General features: G+C 40.8%; 1 protein-coding gene and 1 long non-coding RNA gene across 2 annotated transcripts in view; both read right to left on the bottom strand.

The window, feature by feature from the left end:
* TRHR (thyrotropin releasing hormone receptor) overlaps positions 1-8,598 on the bottom strand; it is a 32,795-nt gene extending 24,197 nt beyond the window's left edge. The window contains exon 1 of the mRNA XM_004580682.2: positions 7,536-8,598. Within this exon, the coding sequence (XP_004580739.2) occupies positions 7,536-8,324 (789 nt within the window). The 5' untranslated portion in view covers positions 8,325-8,598. The remainder of the gene's footprint in view (positions 1-7,535) is intronic.
* Positions 8,599-8,979: 381 nt separating this feature from the next.
* Positions 8,980-13,407, bottom strand: part of LOC131481086 (uncharacterized) — a 71,763-nt gene continuing 67,335 nt past the window's right edge. Inside the window, exon 4 of the long non-coding RNA XR_009246021.1 lies at positions 8,980-9,220. This is a non-coding gene — a long non-coding RNA (uncharacterized LOC131481086). The remainder of the gene's footprint in view (positions 9,221-13,407) is intronic.

The raw sequence follows: 13,407 nt of genomic DNA on the forward strand, positions 1-13,407 counted from the left end.
TGGGAGCTTGCCAGATGAAGAGCATTCAGGCCGAGAGAGAGCATAGTATGCTCAAAGAGCTGCAAAATAATTCAACGCTGCTGGAATACAAAGCAAGTTGGGAGAACCATAAGAGATAAAGCTGAAAACACCGTAAGGAGCCAAGATTTTATCTGTTATGCTAAGGAGTTCAAACTCCTTAAACTCCTCAGTGGACTATAAAATGTATTTTGATAATACATCTCTGTTAGAGATCCCTCTGTGTGGAAGAGTGGCTTGCAGGGGAGCGGCTCGGGAGCCAGAAAGACTGTTAAGGTGTTAATGAAGAAGGGCAGTGAGAGGTGGCACTTAACAGCAATGGTAGTGTGAGTGGAGAAGTGGGTTAGTTGTGGTACTTTTCAGCTATAATTGCTGGGATTCAGTTAATTCTTAGATCTGGATGAGGAATATTTGAGAAAAAAAAACCCACAAAAGGATTACTGTATTTATGGTTTGGAGCCCAAAATACAAAAGAAAAGTAGGAAAGAAGGAAGGAAGAAAGGGAGGGAGAGAGGAAGAAAGAAAATGGTAAAGAAGAAAGGAGACATTTATGAAGGAAAATAACAAATATAACATTCTACTAAGACCTACTGTGTTTGATATAGTTGCATTACATAATGCAACTGCATGTATGGATCAGGAGAGGTCATTTCCAAGGCCACACATATGGTAATCTCGTAGGCAGCAGCTGTATGCATGGATATGAAAACAAAAATATAGAAGGACAAGGGCACAATGCAGGGGAGGAGTGATGGGATTTGGGTGTGGCTGAATTACAGTCTGGTTCAAATTTCTCTCATCACAACCCCCTTCTACAACAAGAAATGATTCTCTTCCTGAATGCACCCAGTCCTCTTCCATCTCCTACCCCCTTTCTGCTGACCTTTCTTCTTGTTTCTAAACTGCTGTTGTGAGATATTCTGTCCATCTTTTAAGTCCAGCTCAAATATGCATTCCATAGAGTTTATCTCCATTCTCCTCCATTTTGCTTCTTCCCTCATTGATGTTATACTCTTTCTGTCAATATAATGGTCTGTTCAGGGTTGATTGAGTGCATTTGCCTTGGGTTGTTTGAAAATGAGTTTGTCTTACATAGTTTTGCAGCCTCCACACCTAGAGTTTGTCAGGTGCTTTTAGGGTTGAGATGAATGTTCAATTAAATTAGGGTGATATTGATTCTAAATGATCTGCTATACAATTTGGTTGATGTTAACCCTAATTAAATAAAACATTACCCCAGTTAAATAAAAGTAATAAAGAACAAGAACCTACTTACAGATTAGTGTTTTCCCTGTCTGGAGCTGGGATGACTGCGACTTGAAGAATTTAGAAGTGGTTGTATTAAGAAATAGAAAAAAATGTAGTTTGTCATTTTTAAGTATGAGCAATTTTAAAATGTTCTGTAAGATCACAGGTTTTCCTATCTTAAAGGTATTTGGGAAAATTTATGTTTTCTGTACCGATGAAAATGTGCCTCAAACTTGCAAATAAAAAGTGGGGATAATGCATATTCATCAGAAACAAAGAACAAAACCATGTAACTGCAGGGGGTTATTACTTTTTCAATTTATGAGCTACATATTACACATTTCCCTGTATATGTAGATGTGAATCAAAAGGAAAATTAATCTTCAGTAATAAAAATGACATTTTCAGCTATCTGCATGGTAAGCAATAAAAATTGTACTTTTTCCCCCCAAGATTTAGAGATCTTTGCATACAGTTAGTTAAACTAGACAACTGGAACAAATAAAAACAATGAAACATGAAAATGAGCCAGTAAAAACAGTCTCAGTAAAGTGGAGAATTTCTTAAATTTAGATCTAATGCTTCAGAGTTTAGTATAATTCATTTGCCTTGTAAGATTAGCCATCGTTTAATCAGGAAGAGGGGGACTACATTGAGTCTGGGTTCTCTTAGAAAGGGGTGCGATTGTTAGCTTCTTAAGGCATAAAACTCAAAGAACTTCACGCTCCTGAGTGCCACTCTCCCGAGCACCAAGGGACTTCCTTTCCCTTGTGTCCTAAAGGCTTTTTTAATGTTGTTGTTCAAGATGTCTTATTTCAAAAGTAAATCGCATTGTAGAGAGGCAAGACACAGCAGACAGACTGAAGCCATTTGATGGACTGTCTTCATCATTTGTGAACCTACTGTATGACTGCAGATAGCTGAAGACAGAGACAGGTGGGTCCCCAGGGAGACAAGGTCACTGAGAAGCACCAGATGAGGTCCATGTCCGTTCTGCTCTCACCTGTCCAGCCACGGACTTCACTGAATGTCGGAGCTTATCTATGAGGTTAACTGTTTTTCCCATTGTAGCCATCAGATAACAAAGGCTCCATGAAAGCAACTCAATCCCAATCACTTTCTTTTACCCTGCATTTACCTTTAGAATGTTAGTTTCAGTATTTTGGTGATAAATATATAAAACAAGATTCAGTGAAAATATTAAGAAAAAAAACAGAAAAATGCTGATGTTGATTTTTATGAGGTGTGCCAAGGGATTTTTTTTCTTATTTCTAGCTTTCTGTGTTCCCTAGAATATGCATGATTGCTTTCATATTATTCTCATGATCATAATTGTCATCAACAAATTTTTTTTGTACTGCTTTGAGGAGAAAGTTTCTTTTGTTTTTTGGCTACCAACATATACTCTAGCAAGGCAGAAGATGGCTGCTATGAACAGAGCTTGCTGGGCCAAAAGCTGGAAACCAGAGAACTTCTTAACAGATCTCCTAAATGGCTTCAGGGGCCAAGGACTTGGGCACATCTTTCTCTCCTTTCCCAGGCCATTAACAGGGAGCAGGATAAGAAGTCAAACAGCCATAACTTGAACCGGCACTCAAATGGGATGCTGGTGCCACAGGTGGAGGGTTAGTTTACTGTACCATCACACCAGCTCCAGGTGGAAAAATTTTAAGGAATTTTCCGAAGAGGTCATCATTTTCATATAATGAGTAAAGCCTCACAGTGAGCCACATAGGTGTTAGTTCGTGTCCTGGCTGCTTCAATTCCAATTCAGCTTCCTGTTAATGTCCTGGGAAAAGCAGTGGAAAATGACTCAACTGCATGAAGACTCACCCACATAGAAGACCCAGATAAAGCTCTATGCTCCTGGGTTCAGTCTGGCTTAGCCCTAGTCATTATGGCCACTTGAGGGAGTGAACCAGAGTGAACCAGAGGATGGAAAATCTCTCCTTATTCATTCTCTGTCTCTCTTTTTGTAACTCTGATTTTCAAATAAATAAATGGGTCTTTAAACAATTTATTACTTGGAAACAAAGATATTTTACAGAATTAATTGGACAAATGAAACTTGGAACAAAAATTTTGCCAGAATGGGGATTCTATTGGAGATTCTTTTAAGACTATGCAACATACTTTTCCAACGCACTTTTCTCCATCAGTTAAGCTGTAAGAAGAAAACATTAGACTCAGTCTAGTGAAAATAAAACTGGCAATTTGGTCTACAAAAGATTTTGTAGATCCTTGCATCCTTTGTAAAACAAATATTTAGGATGAGTATCATATCACATCCTTTTACCAAGATGTTTAGGTGCTTCCATGCTTCTAACATAACAAAGATCTTATCAATCACCCAATCAAGGATGGAGATATTTTATCTTCATAATGCTGAGTATTTGAATTTACTGAGCCAACAGATTCTGTCAATATTGTGTGGATAGAATTGTAATGCAGGACCTGGCACAATAGCCTATTGGCTAAAGTCCTTGCCTTGCATATGCCGGAATTTCATATGGGTACTGTATGTTCTGGCTGCTCCACTTCCCTCCCAGCCCCCTGCTTGTGGCTTGGGAAAGCAGTAGAGGATGGTGTGAAGCCTTGGGACCCTGCCGCCTTTAAGAGATCCAGAAAAAGCTCCTGGCTCCTGGCTTCAGATCAGCTTAGCTCTGCTCATTGCAGCCACTTGGGGAGTGAACCAGCAGATAAAAGCTGTTTCTGTATCTCCTTCTCTCTGTATATTTGCCTTTCCAATAAAAATAAATAAAAATAAAAAAATTCCCTGCAATGCAGCAAGTATGATCATTTAAACAATTTATCTTCAAAATAAAATTATACGGAAAAAAATTTTACTCCATTTTTTTTTGTTTATACAATTCTAAACATATAGTTAAGTAACTATTCTAAACATATACTTAAGTAACTTACTTCATTGAATTTATCCAATATTTTAAGTGGTTTCCTAAATATAATAGGGTCTGAATAGTAAGAATAAAAGATTCCTAGATTTTCTGCCTAGGGAATTTAAGTGTAAACCAAGGAAGCAAACAAAAAATTCATATCTGTCCCTTATACATCAATGTCTTCTGATTTCCTTTTAAAATTTAGTTCTTTAGCAATGTATACTTGATTTGCATAGCTTGGTGTGAAAGACCTGACCCAGATTAATATTTATTAAAATGTAAATTAAACCTGACAGAAAGAAAAAATGTAGAGAAATATTAAAACAAAAGCCCTGTGTTACAGGTGAATGCTTTAACTTTGTAGTACTTAAGACAGGAGCTATTTCCTAAAAGCAAAAAGGAGCAATAATTTTGCACAGAACAGATTTCATGTCAGTCCCCCTTCTCATGGGGTACACACTCTTCCAAGCTCAGGGATCAGACCGAATTGCCCCCTCTCCATCTTTGGTAACTGATGAGTTCACATCTCAGCCTCTGCTCCTTGGAGCTTCTCTGTGTTTTGCACCTTACCGAGACATTTTTCTGTTGAGAACCTTAATGCCTTATGCCTGCATCCCTACCAACTTCAGAGGTGACTGTCCTGCCACCTGTCTCTCACTCCTCAAATCTGACTCACTCACACCCATCAGACTTCTCAAATACTACTTTCATGATCATTAATGTACCTTGCTCAGCACTCAATAGTCTTTGTTGTCTCTTCATTAAACTTTTCTCTGGCAGCTAGTTGGGAATTCCCACACTCTGTCTCCAAGTGTCCCTCTCTCTCACAAGGCTGTACTTTGTCCATTTTCTCATATGCCTCGCTCATTATACTGCTGAAGTCCCTACTTTTGATAAAAACCCCACGCTTTGAAACCCTCCTTGCCCCTGTGCAAATCAGTATCACTCTTACCCCAGCCACAATCTTCCTTCTTTTATGCATGGAATACTGCTCCTGTTCTCATATTTCGATTTTAAAAATCATGTTTATTCTTTGAGATCCTGCCAAATGTTATCTCTTTCATCCAGACTTATTTAAACACATATTTTCTCCGTCTTTTGATGAAACTCTAATGTCTACAGTCAGCGCTGGACTACATGACTCATTACTTAAATGCACACCTGTGACAGCTGGCGCTTCATGATTCTCAGTGACATGATGCTGATGTTTCTAAGAGGATAGCTCTTTGGCTTGGAACACCTTACACCCTGCAGGACAATGGACACTCCTAATTCCTAGGTATCAATGTAACAGTTCCAAACATTTCTAATACATTTACAAATGCCCCAATTAATGAAAAATTTCTTAGACAAGTTAGTATACAATATGAACATCTAACAAATAATACCTAAATGGTAAATATATTTTTTAGGAACAAAATCTTCTACATGCCAATGTATTAAAACACTAGGGAGGTGTCTAATTAATGGGTGATGATCACCACTCAAGTTTTGGAGTCTTGTATATTTCACTGGACACAAACTGTACTCCTGGAACTGCTATGTAATTTTATGAATGAGGATGTTAAGACTCTAAGAGTTTTACTTATCCAAAGTTACAGAGTTGGATTGTAACTCTGACAATTAAGCCCAGGGCATTTGACACCAAAGCTTTGGGTTTTTGTCCTATCACACAGCCATTACAAATACAGCTTATCTATAATAGCTTTGAAATAAATGTGAACATGTAACATAATTACCAATTGCAAGTACATTATTAATGCTGATAGGTGCTAATGACTGTAATCGAAAGAAAAGACATTAGCCTGGACAAATAATTTTTTTTTTAAATTTTAAAACAAGAATATAAATTAGAGTCTAATGAATGAATTTAATCGCTGAGCTTCCCTGCTGCAGACATTTACGTATGTTTAGTTCTAATTGAGATGTACACATTCCTTACTCCCTCAATTTATTTGTTAATGTTTGTCTTGGCAGATGGTCAACAGATCTCTCCACATTTCCATTAATCAAGTTTAGGATAATAGATGGCCAAATATGTTTTGTGTGAGCTAGCACTGCTGAGTCCAAAGCAACAGAAACCTAAGAGCTGGCAATAGTTGCTCAGGTTTTCCCGTCTACCATTGATTAAAATAACTTGAATAAATGCAAGCATTACAGTATCCTTTAAATGCAGTGAATACTTCCTTTTTATAGTTCATAATTTATTTCATGTATATATGCCTGAAGGATTTAGTTTATTTCAACATGTGCTTCTTTTTTTTCCAATGACAGTCATTCATACATCAGCAGATTTAGTTTAGGAAGTAACATCAGGAAGGATTCAAATGCATGCTTTGAAAAGTATTCTCAGTTTCTACCTGCATCCACAGAAAACCGTTCAGGGAAAAAAAAATGAGAAAATTCAACCCAATTGAATAAAGCAGTTGCATTACCTTCAAGGTCACTTTTTTTTTTTTTAGCTATGAGAATATATATAGTACCATAATTTAGTTATGTTGAACAAAAGAGTAAAAGAAACCAAAAGATTAATTTGGGGAAAGCTCAGGAGATTTGTCTAAGTAAAGATGCATTTTATATAATGTAAAAATATATTGTGCTTATGTTGCGATTTAAAGCATGTCTATTAATGTGTCGTCGTCCTTCATCCACTGGTTAAACTACCACTCAACCATAACCCCATAGACATTCTTGTTATGTGAAAGCCTAAAGAATTCTTTGATTGTGCTTATTAAGAAAAGCAGACAGTAACAGGTTCCTTATAATAAATTCAGTGTAATGTGGAGCCCCTTGTTGGAATGTTTCCTGAGCAAAGTGCCTTTTCAGCTTCTGTATCCCTGGACTGTGGCAAGGAGCTGAAGAAGAGGATTTTAGACTCTTTCCTAACTTAGGTTGACAGAAATGAATCTAAGAACCTCTCTCAATTATGAGTCCAGGTAGAACTACAGAATGGCAAGGCAAGTTTCACTATTTTGTCTCACGTTTTCTCAAACTCTCTTCACATCATTTTTTGCAACAGCAGAATTCCCTTCATAGCAGAAGCCAGCCCTGTTATAAACATTGTAATAACATTTCTGGAGAGGTTAACACTTTAAAGGTAGATGTCTAGAATTTCCACAAGCTTTTCCTTCTCTCTCCTAGCACTTGAACTGATACATTCTGATGTTCAATCACATTTTCCCCACCTGTCTTTACATCTTCAATGGCTTTAGGGGAGGGTTTAAGATACGGAGCAGCAGCCCATCCTGCGAAATGTTGACATGGCTGCTGTTTGGTTTCACCACCAGGTAGGTAGGGCAGCGGGGAGCCCACTTCAACAAGGCATTATAACTCATATTTTCTTTGTAGATCTGCAGGTTTAGTTTTACTTACCTGCTTCCTTGAGGATACTGTGCTGTTGAAACATCTATTAGAGGTATTTACATTCAAATTCTTGTTCTGATGCACTGAGTCATTTTTCCATGTCTTAGAGTTTTCTGTAGGATCTGAAGGAATGGGATTTAAGAAGAGGATTCTAGCTATGAATCCATAGAGAACGGTGGCCAGGATCATTGGCACAATGTAAAAGACACCAAAGTCCATTAGGTAAATAGGTGAGTAGTAATTCCTGGAGATCTTGTAGCCACAGGACACCACGATAGTATCTTTGTAGGTGCTAATATTGAGATCCAGCAAGAAGAACCAGAGCATACAGTAAATGGATGTGAAAGCCCAGACAAACACGATGATCTTTTTGGCTCTGGAAAATGTGCAGAGAAACTGGGCTTTGATCGGGTGACAGATGGCTATGTATCTCTCAATGGTAAAGGCTGTTATGGAACAAGAAGATGCATTAATTCCCAAATACTGCAGGTAAGTAATACAGAGGCATCCAACATAGCCATAAACCCAGGAGCCATAGAGACTGTCAGTGATGTTGGGGAGGCCTGCGGCCACCAGGACTGTGAGATCAGCCACTGCCAGACTCACCAGGTAGCAGTTCGTGGGGGTCCTCATGTGCTTGGTTCTCACGACCACCAGGACCACCATGATGTTGCCCACGATGCCCAGACCACAAATAATGAGCACAAGTAGAATGGTGACTACCTGGTATTCAAGGGTCACCACAGCTTGGGGCTGAAGCTGGGTTTGATTCAGTTCACTAACCGTCTCATTTTCCATCTTTCGTGGCTCCGAGTCTCTTCTGAGATAATGACTTCTCAAAACATCTTCTTTCCAGGGCCCGCCTTTATTGCAGTGCTTCTGTCCCCCTGGAAAGGTCACGGCACACCTTCACTCACAGGGTCACCATTTCCGTTCAAGTCACAGTCACAGACAACTCACACTTCCTCTCCGTTCACCCTCGCTTCCCTACAGTAACAGAGCTCATGGGCACTTCTGAAAACTTCTTTCTTTGCAACTCCACTGTCAGATGGAGCAACTGTAACAACCAGCTCTTTCACAGGAGCTAGTGCCCATTTAGTGGGGGGAAAAAGAAGTAAGAAAAAGTCACCTGTTTTGAAGAAATGCTCAGCTGAAAAAAAGAACCAGGAAACAACGCCTGATAACTGAAAAATACACACAAAGAAATCTTTGAAATGTTTGGAAAAAGTCTAAGAGAGAAGAAACAAAGACTGGGGCGGGGTTGGGGGGAGGACCCCAGAGGCTCAAGGGTCAAGCTCTGGTAGGAATTGAGCCCCTGCCGCTCGTTCCCCAAGAGAGGCCAAGGGTGGCACTCTTCTAAAACAGCAAGCCTTTTTGAGCCTGCATTTCCCCCTGCCCTCCACCCCCCTGCTTCACAACCCAAAAGAGAACATTTTTTTTCTCCTACCGTATCCTCTGTAGAAAAACTGTCTGCTTTTCTGGGGAGATGAAGTGGTAATAGGTCCAAGGTTCCAATCCTGCAGAAAATGCCTTCTCCTTGGACAGGGAGACCACTTAGCAGTGCTCAGTCGTCAGGACTGCGGCTCCCCCAAGCACTCGCAGCCCCTTTCAACTCCTGACAGACCCAGGCAGCCGCGGCAGAAGCTTGTGCAGCGGCAGGAGCTGCGCGAGGCTGTCAAATCACCGATCGTGCCCTAATGAGAACACACGAGCGCTGCCTGGCTCACACACGCTCACATACGCTCACACTCACACCTGCCAGTCAGTCCTCATGGATACAAGATCTTCTGCCCTGGAGGAATTTACTTTTATATTTGTGCTGATGGAAGAGCCCTCTGTCTGGCAAGCAGGAGGCACAAGTCAGGGGACCAGGGGCAGCTAGCTGCTTAGGCACTTGCTAAGACTTTTAAGTTCTGCAGAAACCATCTGAACTGCCCTGCAATGGATCTACACTCTGACTCCTCCAGATTATGGGGGTAGCAGAGCCAGCTCAGTCTAGACAAAGCCCTTGAAGCTTGAAATAAGCTGTCTGAGCTGAAATCTACTTCTTTCTCTGCTGTGGAACCTGTTAGCCTGTTTATCCAATGAGCCAGTAAAATCAGGTCCTACCTCTCAGAATATGAAGGCAAAATACAATAAAACTGATTTAAAATAATTTCAACTGCAGTCTTCCAAGGTTTTTAAGAATTATTCTTTAGAAACCATTGGCTCTAAGAGTGTCTATTTTAATCTGCTGTTGACCTGCTCAGGGTGTTTTGCACTTGGCCTCTGTCCCTTATCCCAATCTCTCTTACCAGACTGGGTGCCTCACTACTCCTTAAGCTTCTGCACTGCTAAATACATATATCATGCTGTAATGTTTCACCTCCATTTACTTCTAGGTGGAAGAATTTAGTGGATTTTAGCTTAGCGCCACTCTGGTACCACAATTGTGAAATGCAATTTCATGAACTCAGCTGTTTTAGAAACATGCACTACAGCTGAAGTAGCCTATAAGCAAATCCATATTTTTGTGTGTGTGTGAAAACATAGAAAAAAACACCTCTCTTCTTCAGACACCAAGTGGATACAGAAAATGTCATTGTTTGTCCATGTATATCTTCTTAACTGGTGGCAAGAAACAGCTTTAGGTAAACCCCCTGGGTGGTGATCGAATTGACTCTATTTTGAGAGTTTTGATGCTCTCTCTTCCAGAAGATGTTGCTGGGAAAAAACCGTTTTGAGTAGACAGGGTCACGGGGGTATCAAACACATGTCCAAGGCCAAGTAATCATGAGATAAAGGCAGAGATCTGAGTCACAGTGGGTGAGCCCCACCTCAGACTCACGCAGGACACCTGATGCATCCTCCTTCCCCAACTCCCATGTCACAACTCTGCAAATTGGCCACATGTAGCCTTCAGCTGGACATTACTTGTTTTGCACAAGGCAGACTCAAGAGTACTCCAAAATGATTTGAGTTTTTTAATCATTAAAAACCGAGAAATAAAAGAATATAGATTCATCTCACTGACACCCCAAAGCTCTGGTCATCACAAACCCAGTCTAGAATTCGCCCTCTTGAGGTTGAGTGCACCTGTAGGTAGGTCTTTGTGTTGATCCTGTTTGTCCTGCCCAGTTATCCTCATTCCACAGTCCCCTATCTCAGCGCACTGCAGTCCCACTCAGCCTATGTACCTGGCTCTGGCTGCCCATCTAGTTTTGATCCCTGTGTCCCACTTACATTCCTGAGGGAGACAATGTGTAATTATGACACACAGAAATTATTTTTTTCTTGAGTAGCAAGTTTGCCTAGATTTTGCTTTGTGCCTGGAGTGGATTTAACAGACAGGACAACAGAAGTGTCCCTCACCTCTATGCCTGACCTAGCAGCCACAGGTTAACCCCCAAAAGTTTGTTTCTTGCCTAGGTGACTCCTCATTTCAGAGTGAAAAACTCTTTCTAAGGTTAAGGGATCAGTTCCCACTCCATCCCAATCCTACACTCCAATTTCCAACTGGCTTTTGAAAAGCCTCCCTTCTAAAAGCACATCCCCCCCCTCCGCCCCGTTCACTCTCTTCTGGATTTTAGGTCAGCCTTTACGCCCCTCTGAAAACAGCTAATTGCAAGTCTTTCAGAGGAGCGTTGAGGACAAAGGAAAGAACCATTTATGATGTTCCCTGCTCTTCATTTGTCTCTGCTCCACGTCTTCCCCTTGACATTCTCCAGCATTTCTAGGCAAGGTTATTGTTCTGAATCTCTATCCAAGCACCTAGCAAACAATTGGTAAGCCTCTACTATGCTCTTGCAGCCTCGACATAAAATCTGACATTTCCCTTCAAGTAAGTCCTGGTTTGTTGAGAGAAACAGACTTGAAAGGTTTATCATGGGCTATGCACTAAAAATGTACCTTCAGAGGGAAGGGTAATGAAAGTGCAACACTTGTGGGTGGTGGGGACAGCAAGCAGAAGGACTAGGAAAAGTTTACAAAGGAAAGGAACATTTCAAAAGAGTCTGGAAGAACTATACTGCTTTCTCGGGACAGGCAGGAAGCCTGACGAGGAGGGACAGCACTGCCAGGGCTCAGCTGTGTTACACTGCAGGGGTTTGCGAGGCTGGGGAAGTGAGTGCCTGATGCTGCCTTGGCTGTAGGGAGCTTGAGCTAGTGAGGGCAATCTGTGAAGCAGGTTTTCTGAGAAGGAGGCTCTCCCTTGGGCTCTGACTCACATGGTCCTCAACTTCCCATCCTTCGCTGACTGTGCTTTCAATCCACAAAGGCTGCACATCTGATTTTATCATTCCAGACCTGCCTGTTCATTTTGGCTCAGTGTGCTTTCAATCTATTTCATGGTCTCTACAACACTGTATTTTCAAATAACTGTGACTCCGTAATGCAGATTTTTAAATCACTCACCTCAATTAGATAAATCTAACATATGTTCATTTTGTAAAAAAACTGCCCTAAAAATGTTAAAATTAGAATAAAACTAGGGGAAAGTAGTGTTGTGGCATAGCATCATAGGCCTCCATCTATAATGCCTACATCCCATTTGGAGGCTTGTTGGAATCCCAGCTGCTCCACTTCTAATCCAGCTCCCTGCTAATGCTCTGAGGAAAGTAGCAGAAGATGACTTAAGTGCTTGACCCATTGTGGGAAACCAAGAGGAAGTTACAGGCTCCTGGCATTGTCTTGGCTCAGCCCTGGCTGTTGGAAGTGAGTTAGCAGATGGAAGATTTATTTTTCTCTCTCTGCTTCTCCTGTCTCTGTAATTCTGCCATATATATATATATATATATACACACACACACACACACATATACATATGTATACATACATATACATATATATACACATATATACATATATATTATTTTAATCTTTAAAAAAAAGAACAGAACTGACTTTTGGGTGGAGATCTCTTTTTCTTTTTTTAAAAGAGTTATTTACTTTTATTGGAAAATCAAGTCAGATTTACACACAGAAGAAAAGACAGAGAAAGATCTTGCATGTGCTGGTTCATCCCCCAAATGGCCGCGATCGCTGGTGCTGAGCCAAGCCAAAACCAGGAGCCAGGAGTCTCCTCTGGGTCTCCAATGCAGGTGCAGGATCCCAAGGCTTTGGGCCGTCCTTGACAGCTTTCCCAGGCCACAAGCAGGGAGCTGGATGGGAAGTGGAGTAGCCAGGATGTGAACTGCCACCCATATGGGATCCCAGCATGTACAAGGCAAGGACCTCAACCACTACGTTACCTAGGATCTTAAATTCTAACAAAGTCTTTTCTTTTCTTTTCTTTTCTTTTCTTTTCTTTTCTTTTCTTTTCTTTTCTTTTCTTTTCTTTTCTTTTCTTTTCTTTTCTTTTCTTTTCTTTTCTTTTGCCTTTTCCTTCCTTCCTTCCTTCCTTCCTTCCTTCCTTCCTTCCTTCCTTCCTTCCTTCCTTCCTTCCTTCCCTCCTCTCTCTCTCTCTCTCTCTTTCCCCTCTATTTCTCTCTTTCTTTCTTTTCAGTACTTCTGATTAGGACAAATGCCTGTTTCAGAAACATTGCTAGGGTATACGCTGGAACAAAAATGAGCAAGTCAAAGCTACAATAGTATATACGCAAACCCCAAATCCTCACATGCTTTTCCTGTGCCTACTTCCCAAAGCTGTTCCCTCTGACAGAAAACTTCTAGCTGGGCCTTCTGGTTTGTGTGCCATTTGGCATAGCATCAAGGCAAATGAGCATTAGACTTCCTAGGCTCCTTTGCATGAATAGCTTTTGGCTTTCTTGCTAGGATTATTGTCTCCCTGTGTGGCTCTGACCTGCCTGTGAGCTGCTGGGCACACAGCAGTTCTACTTGCCACTTTTGGGCTCCCAATCAGATGACTGGCGCTTGGCTTTTCTATTCTGTTACCTCCTGGAAG

This window comes from Ochotona princeps, chromosome 9, assembly GCF_030435755.1.
Source record: "Ochotona princeps isolate mOchPri1 chromosome 9, mOchPri1.hap1, whole genome shotgun sequence".
NCBI classification, from domain to species: Eukaryota; Metazoa; Chordata; class Mammalia; order Lagomorpha; family Ochotonidae; genus Ochotona; species Ochotona princeps.